The sequence below is a fragment of the Syngnathus scovelli genome, chromosome 21 (assembly GCF_024217435.2).
Source record: "Syngnathus scovelli strain Florida chromosome 21, RoL_Ssco_1.2, whole genome shotgun sequence".
Taxonomy (NCBI): Eukaryota; Metazoa; Chordata; class Actinopteri; order Syngnathiformes; family Syngnathidae; genus Syngnathus; species Syngnathus scovelli.
The window spans coordinates 3,281,976-3,300,609 of record NC_090867.1 but is presented as its reverse complement, the minus strand read 5'-3'; the positions used below and the strand labels follow the sequence as shown (position 1 = coordinate 3,300,609).

At 45.7% G+C, this 18,634-nt stretch overlaps 1 protein-coding gene across 4 annotated transcripts; it reads left to right on the top strand.

The window, feature by feature from the left end:
• Positions 1–493: 493 nt before the first annotated feature.
• LOC125991121 (hepatic leukemia factor) lies at positions 494–3,700 on the top strand. Of its 4 annotated transcripts, none has more exons than XM_049758712.2 (5): positions 494–962; positions 1,982–2,281; positions 2,423–2,509; positions 2,596–2,810; positions 2,897–3,700. In XM_049758712.2, the coding sequence occupies exons 1-5, from the start codon at positions 821–823 to the stop codon at positions 3,113–3,115; spliced, it is 963 nt and encodes a 320-aa protein (XP_049614669.1). In that variant the 5' UTR covers positions 494–820; the 3' UTR covers positions 3,116–3,700. The 4 variants fall into 4 exon arrangements, with proteins under 4 accessions (XP_049614669.1, XP_049614670.1, XP_049614671.1 ...); XM_049758713.2 differs by having other exon boundaries at positions 497–962; positions 2,900–3,700; XM_049758714.2 differs by lacking the exon at positions 2,423–2,509 and having other exon boundaries at positions 497–962.
• The last annotated feature ends 14,934 nt before the right edge of the window (positions 3,701–18,634 follow it).

Below are 18,634 nucleotides of genomic sequence, written 5' to 3'. Positions count from 1 at the left end.
GGCGTGCGCGTGTGCGTGGTGATGGCAAAGACAAACATTAACGTCATGAAGAAGCGCGATTGTGATCTTTGAGGATTGTTCTTTCCAAGTCAAAGGTCGCCACAAGTGTACTTGACATGCCAAAAATAAAGGAAGCTCTCAATTCGAATAAAAGCCTTTTTACTTCTCCCGTTCTTGTCAGTCCAATATAGACGCCCCTCCCCTAAAATTAGAAAAATAAATCAATTTAACTATAATTTCCATTACATGAACAAACAATGGAAATTACACTGAAGTAAGAGAGAATGACCGTGATAAAATTTATGTTCTTTCAAGTCTATGGATCGAATGAAGCTTTTTTTTATGATTAGATTTTTGTCAATGTTAAGGAATAAAATGAAAGTCTTTTGTTGTTGACCGTCGTTGTCCTGTTTAAACTGAAAGAAAAACAACTTTTTGTTTTGTTGGTGCGCGTGTGCGCGCGCTTATTGATAGAGGTGAGCGACAGGGGGCGTGTCTTTGGCCGTGAAGTCAGCAGCCCTCCGCGGACGTTGCGACCAATGTCTTTTTGTCACTCGAACCAGCTGTGCGACCAATTTCAAAACTGTTTGGTCGCCGGCGTCGTGCGCATTTATCATTGGTCGAGCAAACCGCGCTGTGGCTTGGCCGTCTCGAGCCGGAAGTGCTTTCGTTGCAAGCTCCCGGTGGTGGTCTCGTCAGTCGGAAGAGTCGCTCGCTCGGCAAGGTGCTTGAAAAGCGCGCACCCGCCTGGCCACGCTCACTCTTTTCCGCGCTCAAGGCGTCGCTCGCGGTCCTCTTTCTCTCCTGACGGCGCTTCGGGATGGTCAAGATGTCTCGGGTGCACGCCAGCGCCCCGAATGCAACTTTTTTGCCCGCCGCCGCGGCCGCCGCCGTCGCCGCGCACGAAGTCCTCAAGTCGCTGCTGGACAACCCAGTCAAGCTCCCCGCCAGGCACCATGACGGTAAAACAACAACACACTTGGCTCATCGCAACATCATTTGCATCAATGCCTGCGTGCATGGCGGCAAAAGAGTGTCATGAAATATAAATAGAAAGGGACATCATTTGTAAACGTAAAAGTCACGTTTGAGCGCGTGTCGCTCGCTATGAAGCAACGTTCGCCGTGGCCAAACTTGACAGAGTTCGTGTTTATTTGGAAGGGAACCAGTGCATCTTGATCGAGCCCAATTGGGATTAGTTGCAATAATGGGATTTGATGTCATGGGATTGGCACACTAAAGTCAGAAGATGGCTTTCAACTCCTCCAAAATGACTTACTTGGTGTGTTACACAACCTAATGTCATCATGGACGTGTAAGTGGGTGAGAGAAGATGCATGGTGGCTTCTTCGTCAAAGCTTTTCATAACCTATGACTAATTAAGTTTGAGCACATTGGTCCATTCAGCGTTAGGGAAAATGGCAACAGGACGTTCCTGTCACGGTTCGGGTGTAGCATGGAGCAGGACGACCAAGTGCAGCTTGGACCAGGGTTTATTGAAGCAACTCAAAATACAGACTCGATAAACTGACATGACTTCAACAATAACTTGACTGACTGACCGGGACGTGGAACAAGAAGACAGCAGGACATGACGGCACCAAGACAGGACGACAACACCGAACGACAGCAACCAAAACCAACCAATACCAATGATCCGACAGGGAGAGAGGGGCAGACAGGACTTTTATACACGACAGGTAACGAGAGGCAGGTGGGAACAATCACACTGATCATGGGCACACAGGAGGGGAGGGGCGAGCACACAGAAACCAAGACAGACACATAGTGGAGCAGTTGGGGGCGAGACGTGACAGTTCCGGTCCAAATTGTTATTCTAATTCTACTCTAATTTTGGTAACATTCCTGAATGTAACTATCCCTCCTGGTAACTTGGCTAGGACTTAGTGAATCTCTTCTGGAAATGTGCACTTACTGTCAGTTCATTTTGCCCAAATTCATTCTTTCTTATTTTTGGCAGCCGCGACGTTGGCCAAAGGTCCTGACAAGGAGAAGAAGCTGGACGAGGAGTGCAGCGCCCCGCAGTCGGCCTTCCTGGGGCCCACCCTGTGGGACAAGACGCTGCCCTACGACGGCAACAACTTCCAGCTGGAGTACATGGACCTGGAGGAGTTCCTGTCGGAGAATGGCATCCCCGCCCAGCTGCACGTCCCTCCGGCGCCGCCCCTGCCGCCGCCGCCCTCTGTGATGGACCTCAGCGGCCACGCTTCCACCTCTATTCGCAATGTTTCGCCAGCTTGTCTGCTCCGAAACAGGCCAGGTGCGTCAAGTTGTTCAGTTATTCTTGCTTGTTTTGTATCTCCTCACACCAAAAAAGGCTAGGGCACCACCCAGTGGCTTGGAGGTGCCATGCACCGTTGTTGAAACAGGTTTAAATCGCTTGGTCTCGGTACATTTAAAGGCAGGGTTGGAAAGACCTTTCCTCTGTCGCCACCCGCTGGCCGCAGTCTGTCACTGCATCGCCTTCACAAGAAAAAGTCGGCGGGAGGTCGGTTGGTCCTGTGGTGGGAAATCGGGAAGATGGCCAAAGTGGACACAAAAGACTTGAACGTCGTCTCGCTCGTTGTCCTCCAGGGCTCTCCAACTTCAGAAACACCCCAAGCCCCATCGACCCGGACTCCATCCAAGTTCCGGTGGGCTACGATCCGGACCCGGCGGACCTGGCGCTGTCCAGCGTCCCGGGCCAGGAAATGTTTGACCCACGCAAACGCAAGTTCTCGGCCGAGGAGCTGAAACCCCAGCCCATGATCAAGAAGGCTCGCAAGGTCTTCATCCCCGAAGATCTGAAGGTAAGTTGGATCTGGTGCTCATTGGCCCGAGCGGTCGCTCCGCTGCTCTTGAGGGAAGTGACGTTGCGTTTCCTGTTGCCCCCGAGCAGGACGAGAAATACTGGGCCCGGCGCAGGAAGAACAACATGGCGGCCAAGCGCTCGCGCGACGCCCGGCGCCTCAAGGAGAACCAGATCGCCATCCGGGCCGGCTTCCTGGAGAAGGAGAACTTGGCGCTCAGGCAGGAAGTGGGCGAGCTGCGCAAAGAGCTGGGCCGCACCAAGAACATCCTGGCCAAGTACGAGGCCCAGCACGGACACCTGTGAGACTGGGCTGCACACACGCACACATAGTACGTACAAATGTCTGTGTGGTTGCCAATGAGAAAGCGAACGAGCCGTCGCCATCTTGGGTGCGTGCCGCAATTGTATTCCACAAACTGAGACGGACGCGTGGAAAAGGGCAAAAGAGAGATTTCAATTCCTAAGTGGGTTCTTTTTATAAGGCTTTATTTTACGACGTCCTTCCGAAATCGGTGACAAAATGAACTTAAAGAGAACTATATTCTAAATATTCTATACAAGCAGAAATCAACACATCTTATCTTTCATACACCAAAAAACCAGACCTTCTCTAATGAAATGTTTCTATCCTGTAATTTATTTGTACAGCTGTGGATATTTTGTGTGCATTTTTGGATTTGAAGCAGGACGCTATTGTAATTGACAATCCATTTGTGACACAGTGAATGTAACCCGAATCCAACATGGAGCACTTAGTTGTGTTGTTTTTTTCTTTCCTCATGGTGTCATTTATTTCCTTTATTTTCCTTTATTTTTCCTGATTTTCCACATCACCAATACAAAAAATAAATGAACTGTCTTTTTTTGGGGGTGGGGGCTTGAAAGTCACCCGTGAATCTGCTTATGTGACGCGGTAAAATTGGAAGCAAAAAGTAGCGTTTGTATTGTTGCCAAATGGCCTTTGGTGAAAGCAGCCCTATCCAAACTTGTCACAGGTAATCGATCCAATCAGACAGAAGCCTGCACGCCCCAGAGCAATCATTCGGGTGCGCGTGCGCGCGCTTCCGGAAAGTAAGGCATGTTTTCGCCTTACGTGTCTCAGCCAGGCCCAGAGACACCGGTATATGTATAAATCGGTTTTAGTTAGCTTATGGGCTTATAAATATAAACTGACGCTCGAAACAACGAAAAGGAACCTGTTGCTCTGAAAAATATAATTTTAATTTGCCGCGCAGACGAGTTTGACTGCACCGAGCCGCCAGCCGGAAGTGACGTCTCATGACGTCTCAAGTTGTACGCGTTTAGCTTCAGTGAATGTAAACAAAAAGAGAAGAGGGGCCAGCGCGGAGACGTCGGGCCAGGCTTGCGGCCAACCCAGCTCGCCCAGCCGTGCCTTCCATTCTCCTGGCGTACGTTCGTTCGTGGGACGACAAGATGGGTTCCGTTCGCCTGATAGGATCCACGAACCGGACAGTGCGTGCCTGCTGTGTGCTCGTGTTCACAGTGGCCTGGTTGACTGTCATCTTTCCGGACTCTGCTGTGCATCGGGAGCAGCTAGCGTGCTATCACTCTTATTGTTCGTCTTCTTGTTTTATTTTGTTTACTTGTATGTGCGTTGTGAATGTCTTGTCACCCTGGGATAGTGAGAAACGTAATTTCGATCTCTGTGTGTGTCTTGACATGCGGAGGAATTGACAATAAAGTAGACTTTGAGACTTTGACTTTGAAAAGTATGTCGAAGCGTGACGGGAGGGGCACAATTCAGAAAACGTGCTCAGCTCGTCGAAAAAATGCGATTTAAGCAATGAAATTAAAAATGCGCCTAACACCTAAACCAAACGCTGCAGATGTTCATTTCTCCATGCGCAGTGGTCAACTCGGCACTCTAAAGCCCCCTGAGAACTTTTTACTATGCCAACCTAACCACAGGTTAGAGCAGGGGTGGGCAAACCTTTTGACTTGCTGGCCGAATTGGGTTCTAAATTTTGACCGGGGGGCCAAACCAGGAGCAGATGGATGTAGTGTTTGTGTGAAGTAATATAAACGACCTGTAAAGGTAATTGCATAAAAGGTTTTGGCCTTTAGTAGGTAGTAAAGCGTGGATATTCAAAAAAAGTTTTTTGAAAACAAATGCATTTACCGTATTTGCCGGTGTATTGGTCGACCTTTTTCGATCCAAAATCGACCGAAAAAAATCGACCTCGACTTTAGTCATAAAATTTAACTTCGTATTCATCGCTTCAAATGTGATGGTAACCAAGGCCGTTTCTCATGCATCTCATTGTGCGTTGCACTTAGAAAATTTGAACCGGGCGGCGTGCGCGAGTGCGCGGCCCGCTGGAAGTCCAATGAGGCGCCGCGATCTCCTGCGCGGTGCTTATAAAGTGCCGATCCGCTCGGCTTGGAGCTATTTCCGGCCTCCCGTTGGTGCCGGGCGGCGTGCGCGAGCTCGCCGGCCGCGATCTCCTCCGCGGTGCTTATAAAGTGCCGATCCGCTCGGCTTGGAGCTATTTCCGACCTCCCGTTGGTGCCGGGCGGCGTGCGCGAGCTCGCCGGCCGCGATCTCCTCCGCGGTGCTTATAAAGTGCCGATCCGCTCGGCTTGGAGCTATTTCCGGCCTCCCGTTGGTGCCGGGCGGCGTGCGCGAGCTCGCCGGCCGCGATCTCCTGCGCGGTGCTTATAAAGTGCCGATCCGCTCGGCTTGGAGCTATTTCCGGCCTCCCATTGGTGCCGGGCGGCGTGCGCGAGCTCGCCGGCCGCGATCTCCTGCGCGGTGCTTATAAAGTGCCGATCCGCTCGGCTTGGAGCTATTTCCGGCCTCCCGTTGGTGCCGGGCGGCGTGCGCGAGCTCGCCGGCCGCGATCTCCTCCGCGGTGCTTATAAAGTGCCGATCCGCTCGGCTTGGAGCTATTTCCGGCCTCCCGTTGGTGCCGGGCGGCGTGCGCGAGCTCGCCGGCCGCGATCTCCTCCGCGGTGCTTATAAACAGCCGCATGCGCGGAATTTGAACACATTTCGTCAATAAATTTCGCATATTGAATTTTGAAGTTTAATATAATGCAACAATTGAGCTCGACTTATACAAAGGATATATCATAAAATCGTAAATTTCCGTCGAATTTTAGGGGGTCGACTTATACACCGAGTCGACCTGTACACCGGCAAATACGGTATTAACAGCATTAAAAAAAATCCCTAAAAAACTGCTATCAGTGATTCTCATAAAATACGACACTGTTATTATGAATAACAGTCTCCATCACTTCAGTGCCTGCAGGTCAGATTAATGAAAGATGTCTATCTTATGAGATCACATCAAACGGCAAACATTCTGACCAAATATATCATCTTGAAGAATCGGTGAAAGCATACATCTAAATAAAGTAATCAAAACGGCAACACGGTGAGGGGTATCTGAAAATCAGAGCAGAGTTTTAACTCACAAACACCTGGTAACAGAGGTGAGGAAACAGGAAACACTTCCTTAAAGTAAGCCTTAAGAACTTTACAGGTTAAGATTAGTCACAAACAGGTGGTGCATCAATGTCCTTGAGCATCCTGCATTGTTTGAAAATGAGAATGGTCGCTAGTTTCAATCCCTGCTATTTGTACAGATCATATTCAAAATGTATTTTTTTACAACAAACTTGAAAGCCTCCGCTTCATTTTCAGTGGGAACAGTGTTGTTTGTCTCCCTTCTTTTGCTAGTGTGTCATAGTGAAGTGAATTTTGAACTTTATGCGTATCTGTATGTTGCACTAGATGATCCACTTGTAGCAGTAAGACTATCAAACTATTTTTGCTGTACAGAGGAGCTTTAGTTTCAGTAGTGTATAAGTACTTAGTAGAAGATAGAAGGGCCAGTTGTCCGTGACCAGGGAGAATTCAGTTTCAGCAATGTGTGCAATCCTATAATAAGGTAAAGTGGCTGTTGTCGTCCATCACCAACAGCGCTGGGCAAGATCTCCTTTTTAGGACTGAAGTAAACTAGTAGATTGAAAACTACAGCTGTTACCCAAAGCCGTGACATCAGCTTCTTGTCAGGTATAAAAGCTACGGGGGGTTCCAGCGGGGGCTCGCTCTCGCTCGCTCTCGCTCGCTCTCTCTCCTTTTGGGGGGCTTTTTACATCCATGCCTTGGGCCACTCAACTTTTTGGAAAGACTTCACTCTGACATCGGTTGAATAAAATCTTTTCCCAATCGGCCGTGGGTCTCTGAAGTGCTCATTCGTCGGGAAACAGCCACCGATCACCGAGTCTTTTTTGGAGACCAGCGAAGCAGCAAAAACCATATACCACATTTTTGGCGTCACGAACAGGATTCGTGTGCTCCAGGGGACCGTCCCGTCCGCTCTCTCCGCGAGCATCCAGCGGCCGGCCGACAACCTGTTTTGAGGTGAGTTGCGTGCACTCAAAGTCGCCGCAGCATGCTCGCTCTTGGAAAGGGGGGGAGGGAGCGTTGTCCCCCCACACGGAGGGCAGTTAAACGGATCTGGTGGGGCCACGGCGGGCTCCAGGGAAAGTTGTCTCTCCTAGTCAAAAGCCGTCATAATGCGACTTTTGAAGGGGGAGTGGCCCCAAATAGAAACAGCGAAAGAAAAGTAAAATAAAAACAGAAAAAATAAATAAAAAACAATAGATAATAAGGGAACAGTAACAAAACGTTTTGGGGATTGCACGAGTGAATGGCATGTCTTGTGAGAATGATAAACGAGAAGAAATAAACGCCCCAGGGAGGGCGAATGTGAAACAGGACAGGTTGTCGAGAACAACGCTGGTCGGCTGTCACGGGAAGAAAATAGTAGGAAGTCCCATAAAACGTGGACGTGGAAATTAGTCGTGTCAATGGTCCGGCGGAGGATCGAAATTTTAGCTGTGTGATTGTGGCGGAAACACAGGTACGATTGAACTATGTTGTGACAAGAGATAGATCACGCCACCTAGCTCCCAGACGGAAAATTCCTGGGGCAAGCCGGTGTTGTGCTCGATTTGGTTCCCCCGTGAGATTTTGTTCCCCCTGCCGCGGGAGCGCGCACAGCTTCTTTGGAAAGCGAAAAACCGATGCCGTACGGCGTCGTACGGCGTCAGCACTATGTTGTTTTCAATAAAAACATGAAGAATTCACGTTTGCGTCAGTCAATTTTAATTTTTATAAAGGATTATTCTCATTTGATGTCTTTAAATTCATCCGCGTTCTGCCATTGAAGCGGGGTGCATTCAAAGGCCAGTCGTAAAGACGGAACACTCACTCACTTCACCAAAAAGCAACGATATAATTACGTGAGCTCTTTGCATAAACCTCGATGCAAAGAAACTCCTCCTTTTGGGTACCGTTACATGCTACAAGGAGTATATATTACAGAGGAGACTTTATTCTTAATTGTAATCATCATTCATCCATCCATTTTATTACTCAGGTATTTTCAAAGCAAATTAATATTGTTGCATTTATTAATTTGCTTTAAAATGACAGCGCAATATAATTAAAAGCTGACACTCTAGCAATGTCAAACGTGTTCATTTAAGAAAAAGCCACACACGTTTTGTGATCAAATCTTTCATAACGACAATGATTTGAGTGAATTGATTTGAATGAATAATTGAGAAGACATTTCAGTTCTGAAGGCTCCTTTTGTCCCAAGCAAAGTGAAAGGTGGTGGGATAAAAATTGTAACAGGAACGCTATATTAAATGTCAAGCCGTGAATATTTGTGCCCCCCTCCCATTTTGAGAACGGTGAGTCCTAGACTCCAGCTGTTTTTTTTCTGTCTTCCTGGGGGTCTGCTCAGGTAGTGTGGCAAATTTGAACAGGTTCCCTCATTCCTAGCCCATGTTACAGGGGGGGAACATATCCTCACGGGGGAACATATCCTCACGGGGCTCCCGCGGCAGGGGGAACAAAATCTCACGGGGGAACCAAATCGAGCACAACACCTGTTCACTGCAAGCGCCAAGTGCGATTGTCGAGATGTTCGGTGGCCGTGCTAGTCTCTGCCAAAGTCCAACGAAAAAGGGAGGTTGCGTTGACCGCGTTTGGCCAATAGGAACTAGCGCAACCTTGGCATCCGTACTGTGAGAGTGAATGGAAGAAGATATCCGGCCAGGTCAGGGACCTGTGGGCCGAAGGGAAGGATGCGCGCGAAGCCACGTCGTTTGGGCACTGATCGAATTAGAGGTGTATGTGAGTTATAAGGCTTGTCAATTTAAATGCTGGTGTAAGAGGCCCCCAGGTAAAACTTAGGACTGGCGGTTTTTGAATATTGATTAAGCTGATACGATCTGCTTGCGGTTCGATTCCTCTATGGGGACGTATTATAATAGCATGCACGTCTGTCAAAGTTTGATAAATTTGAGCCTGTACAGACCGCGTTTGGGAAATAGGTTCCCGTCGGCTCTTGTGTGTGTAGATATCCCATTGTGTGAAGGGTAAAACGTGGCAAAGAGGCCTCTTGAAGTGCAAGGATTGGTATACCATGATGGAAAAGTAATTTGTGTGCACACTTAAGTTAAATTCTGCAGAAAATAAAGGGGAAAATATAAAGCGCTATTAGAAACGAAACGAAACGAAAGTTAAGTAAGACGTGCGTATTTGTCACCAAACTGCATAGCCGCAGTTGGCAAGCAGCAAAACGTGGAATGGATTCGAATCCTGCTCTGTCTTCTGTGTTTGTGCGTGAGCGTTTGTCGCTCAATGGCGTCTGTTTGTGAGTGTCTGCGCGTGCGGAGACGTGTGAGATCCTATGTGTGTGTGTGTGTACCCATGGGTGTGTGTATGTGAGCGTGCGTGTGTGCGCGTGTGCGTGATCGTGAGTAATTGTGTGTGTGTGCTCTTGAGTGCGTGTGAGTGAGCGTGCTTGTAGAAGCAGCAAAAGGAATGGATAGGATAGTGTGCTTCTCGGTGCTCTGGGGCGCGTGCCCGCCTGCGCTGCGCGTGCGGGAGGGGGATCCAGCGCCGGGGGCGGCAGGGTGGACAACCTGTATCTGCTCACCATGTTTCAGGGCTGGGCCCTCCCCGCTCGGGCGACGTCGGGGCCGCGTGCAGGGCCGGAGTTGTGCCCATTTTAGGGGTCTACCTTGCTGGTAGCGAGAGGGGCAAAAGAATGCATGACCAACAGTGGAGGTCCTGAGGTAACTGCAACCCATGATAATTAATGTCCCATAGCTGTCTAACAAGAGAAACAAGAAGCATGCGTATGTTAAGCAATACGACACCAATATAGATGTAAATAATGAGGGACCCTACTAGAGCCAGCTGATGCTCCTTTTAGCATTCTGAGGGAAATGGAAAATTGTTTAAAGACAACCACAACTTGTTAATTTAAATTGTTGAAAGGATGAGACAATTGAAAACAAGTTATTGCTACGGCTCTGTTTCTTTGGGACTCTCCTTAAACACTTCAGATTTTCTGTTTACATAAAAAAACCCGACACAGTGGATACATCCGTTGGCTCCAGGACAAAGAGACACAGACTGAACTTAGAATTAATGTTTAACAGCCGTCTAACAGGTGAAGACTAATTTATGAGCGCAAGAGAGGTATCAAGTGAGGGCCACAGCGCCAGCTAGAATTAAAGGAATTCTCTAGATTTAGACATAGGACTGAATTGTATTCACGGAGAGCCTGCTCATAAATTTTAGCTCGACAAGGGCGACCAGCGCCTATGTAACAAGACTCACAGGTCAAAAGCAGTAAGTCCAAAATAGAGGAGGAGATGCCTACGAGGAGATATTGGATTTGGAAGTAATCTGTTGGTTCTCTTAATACCCTTGTACAAGTCTACTCGGTACAACTAAATTAACGATAGGAGCAATTTAGAGGTCCAAAAGTGAGAAATTCAAATGAAAACCACATCCTAGATTCGAATAACATGAGCATGGGAAAGTGAACAACTGAGAAATAGTTCAGTAATATCTGTAAAGTGAGCATAACACCATTAATACTTAGGTCAAAATGGAGATGATGCTATGCACAATTTGGGAACTTTATCAGAAATTGAAGGCTCAAATCAGGAAAGATAATAAAGAGGATGGCATAAAATCAAAGTTGGGAAAATCAAACGATAGAATGTAGCCTGAAAATAGAATGAGCTTCTGGAAATTGCAGTATAATCGAGAGAAATCACAGTTAAGACTGGCAATTTAAGTTTGGGGTAATCTGCCAATTTAAAATGGCTCAAATGAGGTCCATCACAATACATCCGAGAGCTCATGAAGGAAAGGCGCCGTCTTTCTCAAGTGTATTACATTGTCAATAATAGTAGAATTTGAAGTTTGATTAACAAAAGGCACTATGAAATTAATGGCATATTGGGAGACGATATTTAAGTTTGGTATCCCAGTCTGTCTCTTTCAGTGGCCATCCGTTTCTCTGAAACTCGATCCCGAGACTCCACCGACAGCTGAGAACAACAAGAAAACGGTGCATGGCTCTGAGGCACCTTTGACCTTTGCAAGAGCAAAGAAGGACCATATTTGCGCTGGGGGGAGCACAACGCTCTGAGAACGACATCCTCGGAGGCAAAGTACAAAGAGTGAAGGAACTTACAAGATGAGAATGGACTCAGTTGAAAATTGACTCATCCAAGAGCGAGAGATGAGTTGACTCTGAGACTACGATCAAAGACAACAACTTGACAATGAGGTGCGGCGAAAGACACGTGAGACCTGAAAGATGCATCAAGCTGCTGAGACGTTATCAAAACTGGTGGAGCTTGGGTCAGAGTGGAGGGAAGCTTGCTTGGGCACTGAGGTTGACACAACTGAGAAGTCTTGATAAATAAAGACGTATAAAGAAATAAGGAGCAAAATGTGTAGTGTTACAGAAAAAGGAAAAGCATCATAGTCAGAGATTAAATTTGGATAAAACAGATAGGCTAACACTGTAAGAAATAAGAGTAGAATCACATTTAGCCCACCCAGCTTAACGAGTAGACATTAGTCATTGACACTTTGGAGAAGGGAAAATAGGGCATTAGGACCCACTAGGATGCAGTCAAGAGGTGATTAGATTGTTCAATGGAGCTAATTAATAAATTAGAAGTTAATCACACCTCACGGGGAAATTCTGGTGTCAAACAAGTCCGATAAAATCAAGGAATAACAGCCATGAAACCTTTTGACAGTTAAGAATAATACTGCTACTACTAATACTAAGAGTCACACCAAGTGATAGTGAACGCGATGACAAATGTGATAGGACTCGAATAACAAATGCCTTAATATGGCAAAGTGAAAATAACGTGGTGGAGTAGACTGTTGGAGTATCTTTACCCGGCTGCTCAATCAGAACGATGGATTAAGACAAAATTATTTAGGGACCATCTGAGGCTGCTTCTTTCCCCATGCTCACCTATGAACATGCTCAACAGTGGAAATGACTGAATTTTTTAGGCATTTATTTGGCAATTTTACGGTAAAGGTGAGGTACGAATGTAGGAAATATTTAATTGGGAAGAACATCCGGAAATGAAGGGTTACTGTTAGTATTCACTGATTGCCTGCTCACTTACACATACTAAAGTTGTTTGTTGTGGTATGAGTGATAGAAACAAATGGAGTGGCATTTGTGCGGTTAGGAATGAGTGTGTGTGTCGGGAGCAGTGTGAAAGGCCAAAGTATTTTGGAGTTGGTATGAAAGGGTCACAGTTGAGGGTAAGATTCCTCTCACCTGAGACGGGAACACCCAAGAGTGATGACTGACAGCTGATGGTTAATCAGAGGCACCATGAACAGCAAAATAGTTCATGGAGAAGGCCGAATTCAGCAACACGGAGGGACAAGACAGGACTAATATCAAACATTAGGACGATGGACGATATGACATGACAAACCTGGACTCACCCGACGGTGACAGACTATGTAGACGACAAGCATACATTTGAAACTTAAGCTTGCTTGTGGCAAGTGCGAGCTTTGCTTTGTTTCTGTGTGTCACTTGACTTATTGCAGCATCAACCGCCAGCCGAGGAGCAGATTGCTGGTTGTTTTATAACTTGTATTACTTTTGCAGGCTGTCGATTGCAGTCTTGGAAAGTTTATGTTGAATTCACGTGAAAATGTTAACCCTAACCCTTTTGATTTTTATGATGATTGATGATTTTCAGGACGGAATCCCCGTGCGCCATGATTCTGTGGTATATGGTTTTTGCTGCTTCGCTGGTCTTCAAAAAACACTCGGTGATCGGAGGCTGTTTCCCGACGAATGAGCACTTCAGGGACCACGGCTGATTGGGAAAAGATTTTATTCAACCAATGTCAGAGTGAAGTCTTTCCAAAAAGTTGAGTGGCACAAGGCATGGATGTAAAAAAGCCCCCCAACCCCTGTCAGGCCCGTATCTTTTATACCTGGCAAGGAGCTGATGTCATGGCTTTGTGCACCAGCTGCGGTTTTCAATCTACTAGTTTACTTCAGTCCTAAAAAGGAGATCTTGATGATGGACGACAACAGCCACTTTACCTTATTATAGGATTGCACACATTGCTGAAACTGAATTCTCCCTGACCAGCAAATATAGAATAGAACCGTGTCACTGACGCCAGGTGGACATTCTAAGGCCACCTACAGGAATAGAGAGGGAATTCCAAATTACACTTCAATTCATTGTGTGTCTATTTTCATTTAGTAGATACTCGATGCCTGTGTAGTTTTGTGAGTACAAGTGTCCGTTGTTGGTATTGCCGAGTGTGAGGTGCACAGTCAATTTTCAGGAACTTGGTGATGACGATCCTGGATGAGTGCAAGGTTCGACAGAACTGGCTGCGTGCTCGCCCCTCCCCTCCTGTGTGCATCAGTGTGATTATTCCCACCTGCCTCTCGTTACCTGTCGTGTATAAAAGTCCTGTCTGCCCCTCACTCCCTGTCGGATCATTGGTTGCTGTCGTTCGGGGTTGTCGTACTGTCTTGATGCTGTCATGTCCTGCTGTCTTCTTGTTTCACGTCCCGGTCAGTCAGTCAAGTTATTGTTTGTTAAGTCATGTCAGTTTGCCTTTTGAGTTGCTTCAATAAACCCTGGTCCAAGCTGCACTTGGTCGTCCTGCTCCATGCTCCACCCGACCGTGACAATGATGATGTGGTAGGACATTTGCCGGTTCCTTTTTGGATGCCTAATGACACATTGGGTGAATGTGTCAAAGGGGGGTGGGGTTACGTTTGAATGAGTAAGTAGATATAACATTTAATTGTGACAATGTTTTTTCGGATTCACTTGTTTTTGAGGCTTTAACAGGACGTGCCAGAATTCAACAGACAGTGATGGAAGGAGCAGAAGAAGCATCTCGAAAGCAAAGTTAACGGGAGATAACAATCTGGAATGGAAGCAAAGCGTGGTAACAATCTAGCGACAGTAAGGGTTAAGGTCTATCAACGGAAAAGCATGAATGACGACAACTCATACAGCCAATAGGGATTAGACTGCAGCACAATAGGCAACAAATGTTTGGAAGGTAATTAAATAAAATAGGAAACTAGATCAGAAACAAGGAATAGGGAAAATTTCTTAACATATGAATGCATTAAAGCTGCTATTAAAGGGACAGTATTTAAGAACACATTTCGACGAAGATAATGTACATACACAAATTGGTTGGACAAAACTGACGAGACTGGTACCAATTTGACGATATTGAGAAAAAATCTAAATCAAAGAGGAAATTTGGAGAGAAAATTAGTATTTGGACTGGGAAAGAGTGATTTGCCGAGACGTGATTGACAGGACTTCAGACAGTGACAGCTGCAGCAGGAAAGGCTAACTTGAACGGCTAGCAGTTACTCTGCTACAAGAGGAATCTTGCGAGACTGACAGCAAGACGAGGAATAAGGGGGATAATTTATAACTCCTGAGGGGAGTGTTTGTTTTGTTTGTTTGTTTGTTTGTTTTTTTGTTTGTTTGTTTGTTTGTTTGTTTTTAAGGATCACGTGGGCCTCTGGATCATGGGAGTAGATGCCGGGAACGCTCGGAGGTTCTATTGAGTACTTCGATGAGACGATGACCACCAATCGTCCCCGTGCCCCAAACAACCCCAGAGGAGAAGAATTTGTTTGCTGACGACTGCTTATGGAGATGTCGTTTACTAGGGGTGACCAAAGGGGGGCAGGAGGACTTCCGGCCTACGCTGGGCATTGCTGCTTTTTTCATTGCAACTCAAGGTTTTGTGCTGTTGTCATTGTTCAATACTGGCAGTAGCTACCAATTATCGCAGAACTCCTGGACGCTGACCGGGGCCTGGGAGGAGACTCTGAGGACGGTGAAGTGGACATAAAGATCTTGGATGGACAGCAGGCCCTGGGCAGTGGTCCCAGCGCGGTTCACTACTGAGCATTCAGTGGACTGGACTTTGCCTCTACAGAAACATACATAGGCAAGGGGGCAAAACTAAGAGCGTTTCAACTTTGCAGTATGCTGCGATATTGCGTCAATATTATGTCCTTCATTACTTTATCAAATGACCACATGCTGCATTACTTTAATTCATCACATATTAACATCATGATAATGCAGTTTGACTGTTTAGCGGTCGGTGGACATGTCATTTCATTTCCATACTGTTTTGTGAGCTCATACTGTTTTGTGTTTTGTAATGTGCCAGGGCTCCTTACACCTGGGTGACACCAGGTGAGGGGAACCACTGGGGATGGTAGAAAGGGCCTTCCTCTTTTTCCTTGTCATTAGACTGGCGAGGTTTTTTCTTGAGGAAGGGCCGGCAGCTTTTTGGGGCTTCTAACGGGCCACGCCAAATTTGTTACTTCGCAATTTGTCACCGTTGTAAGGGTATTACCTAAGGAGCGTGGTACCGTCGTCTGTATAATGTGGACTTCAATTTTCTTTACTTGTGGTTCCTGAGAGGCCTCAGATTGTTGTCGGGGAGAAATTGGCTAAATAAATAGTTTGAGCTTTCCTAGTTAAAATAACCTTAAGTAGCATGCCTCGAGCATAATTTAGGCTGTGCAGGTATAGGCCAAATTGTAGACGTGACCATAGAAAATTTGGTTGGGAGAAGATTTTTTGGTTGTTTACTGATGTCATCTTTTGTTAAACTGTTTTCGGGACATTTGTAACGTCCCGAAGGGGGGAATGAAGTGAATTTTGAACTTTATGCGTATCTGTATGTTGCACTAGATGATCCACTTGTAGCAGTAAGACTATCAAACTATTTTTGCTGTACAGAGGAGCTTTAGTTTCAGTAGTGTATAAGTACTTAGTAGAAGATAGAAGGGCCAGTTGTCCGTGACCAGGGAGAATTCAGTTTCAGCAATGTGTGCAATCCTATAATAAGGTAAAGTGGCTGTTGTCGTCCATCACCAACAGCGCTGGGCAAGATCTCCTTTTTAGGACTGAAGTAAACTAGTAGATTGAAAACTACAGCTGTTACCCAAAGCCGTGACAGCTTCTTGTCAGGTATAAAAGCTACGGGCCTGACAAGAGGGGGGGTTCGTTCCAGCGGGGGCTCGCTCCCTCTCTCCTTTTGGGGGGCTTTTTACATCCATGCCTTGGGCCACTCAACTTTTTGGAAAGACTTCACTCTGACATCGGTTGAATAAAATCTTTTCCCAATCAGCCGTGGGTCTCTGAAGTGCTCATTCGTCGGGAAACAGCCACCGATCACCGAGTGTTTTTTGGAGACCAGCGAAGCAGCAAAAACCATATACCACAATAGTCTGGAGTAAAATTTGTTGTGGCAATTCTTAGGAGAGATCCGAGGTTGATGTTGATGTTCATGTGGCTGAACGTCACGTCGCGTACGTCGAGCCAAATTGGCCACTCTTTTTAAACACTCGGCACTCAGTGTCCACCTTGCTTTTCCTTGGGCGACTCATTTTAATGGAAGGATTCGAGGGGAAGGTTTGTGGGTGGCTTTAGCGTAAAACTGTATCCGAAAGTTCGGCGCGCAAATTACAAGAATGCTGTCGTCACAGCCCACGCTCTAAATTCGGCACTGATACAAATAGAGCGCGAGTGCGCCATTTCCGTACTACTGAGTACGTACACGCACTTGTGAGTGTGCACCGAGCTTTCTGACACGGCTTCCGGTAGTAAATGCGCAGGCGAGTGGTTCCCCATCTACTGGGGAAACGCAGTCATTGCAGGCAAAATTACCGAAAAAAAAAAAAAAAGTTTAATAATACAATTTATTTAGGGTTGGCGGGCCGGATTAAACGGTCCCGTGGGCCGGATGTGGCCCGCGGGCCGTAGTTTGCCCATACCTGGGTTAGAGGCACAATTCAGAAAACGTGCTCAGCTCGTCGAGAAAATGCGATTTAAGCAATAAAATTAAAAATGCTTATAAAACCTAAACCAAACGTTGCAGGTGGTCATGTCTTCATGTGCCGAGATCAACTCGGCACTCTAAAGCCCCCAAGAGCACTTTTTACTATGCCGACCTAACCAGAGTGACGGGAGGGGCACAATTCAGAAAATGTGCTCAGCTCAGCCCAAGTGAACTGCTAGATTCATCATATTCTGCGTCAAAAGAGGTTTCTGAATCGGATAAAATGATGCTAATATTGCCGCTAGAAACGGAGCTGTCGCTATCATCTGCCATGTTGTTTGGGTTTGTTGACATCCAGATGTACAACTTGTGACGTCACAGTAATGGTGCCGCCAGTGTGGCTTCGTGCGGGACCCAATCGATAAACTGGCATTTCATTTTAGCTTTATTCTTAGTAATCGGTGTCCATTTTTAATTTCCAATGCGGCAAATGTGTTCACTTTATACATTCTATCAAATTCCGTTCTAATTGAAAAAAAAAAAGGGATGTCTCTCGGCCTTTAAGTTTAAGAATCCGAATTGTGTAATCTTAATATTGCATTAATAAAATAATTTTTTTAAAACCTGGGTTCGGTGAATCGGTCTCAGGGGTTCGGCAGAGCCTCCACATGTACAAACACGCCTGATTCATCGTGTAAATTTGTGATGACGCAAACTGGTCTCGCAAAGGCAACAGCAGAAGTCACGCTTATTTGCAGGTATGTCATTTGTTTTGAGTTCATGCATTGTGTTTTTTATTTTGAACAAGGTGATGTTCATGCACGGCTCATTTTGTGCTCCAGTCAAAAACATTGACGTCTTCAATCTGAAAAAATATATATATATATATATTTTTTTTTACTAAAGAGGGGTTCGGTGAATGCGCATATGAAACTGGTGGGGTTCGGTACCTCCAACAAGGTTAAGGACTTAAATAAAATTGGAATTAACCTTCAGTGAACGTTAGTGACTTATATAAACACTTCCGCTGATGACCAGCAGGTGGTAGAATAATCACAAAAAATGAAAACAATTTTTTTGGAGAGGATTGTTTTTACCACAAAAATATTTATTATTTCATTTAATATAAATACAAGCTGGCGGTCGTTTTTAGTTGCAAATGTGAGTAATATTACATAAGGTAATTTTGAGGACATGAAAGCAATATTTGCTTAATCCTTTTTTTAGCTTAGCAAGTAGCAGCTGGCCCACAAATTATAACTGCTGCCATTTTTCACATGATTAGAATATTGCTAATGACTTCAGCTTTCCAAAGGGGGCTCTGAAGAGTGATTACACTAAAATACAATATCATCAAATAAAAATGTTACATATTTGAAATAAATCTCATAATGGCAACAATGGCAAATTAATAGAAAGAAGTGGATTGAAAATAAATTATTAAGAATTGGTTCAAGTAAATTAAGAGTCAAATATTTTTGTGAATGAATACATCCAAGAAAATGTCAGTTTGTGATGTGAGAATAAATATTTGTAAATTGAAATTACTTTAAATTGCAACCTTTATATGTTCCTTAGCAAGTGGACGCAAAGGTGCTAGTAGGTAGGCAAAAATAAAA

Coding starts and splice junctions, on each gene's coding strand:
- LOC125991121 (XM_049758712.2), top strand. CDS start 821: ATGGTCAAGATGTCTCGGGTGCACGCCAGCGCCCCGAATGCAACTTTT. Junction 2,510..2,595: donor CAAGAAAAAGTCGGCGGGAG/GTCGGTTGGTCC, acceptor GTTGTCCTCCAG/GGCTCTCCAACTTCAGAAAC. Junction 2,811..2,896: donor TCATCCCCGAAGATCTGAAG/GTAAGTTGGATC, acceptor GTTGCCCCCGAG/CAGGACGAGAAATACTGGGC.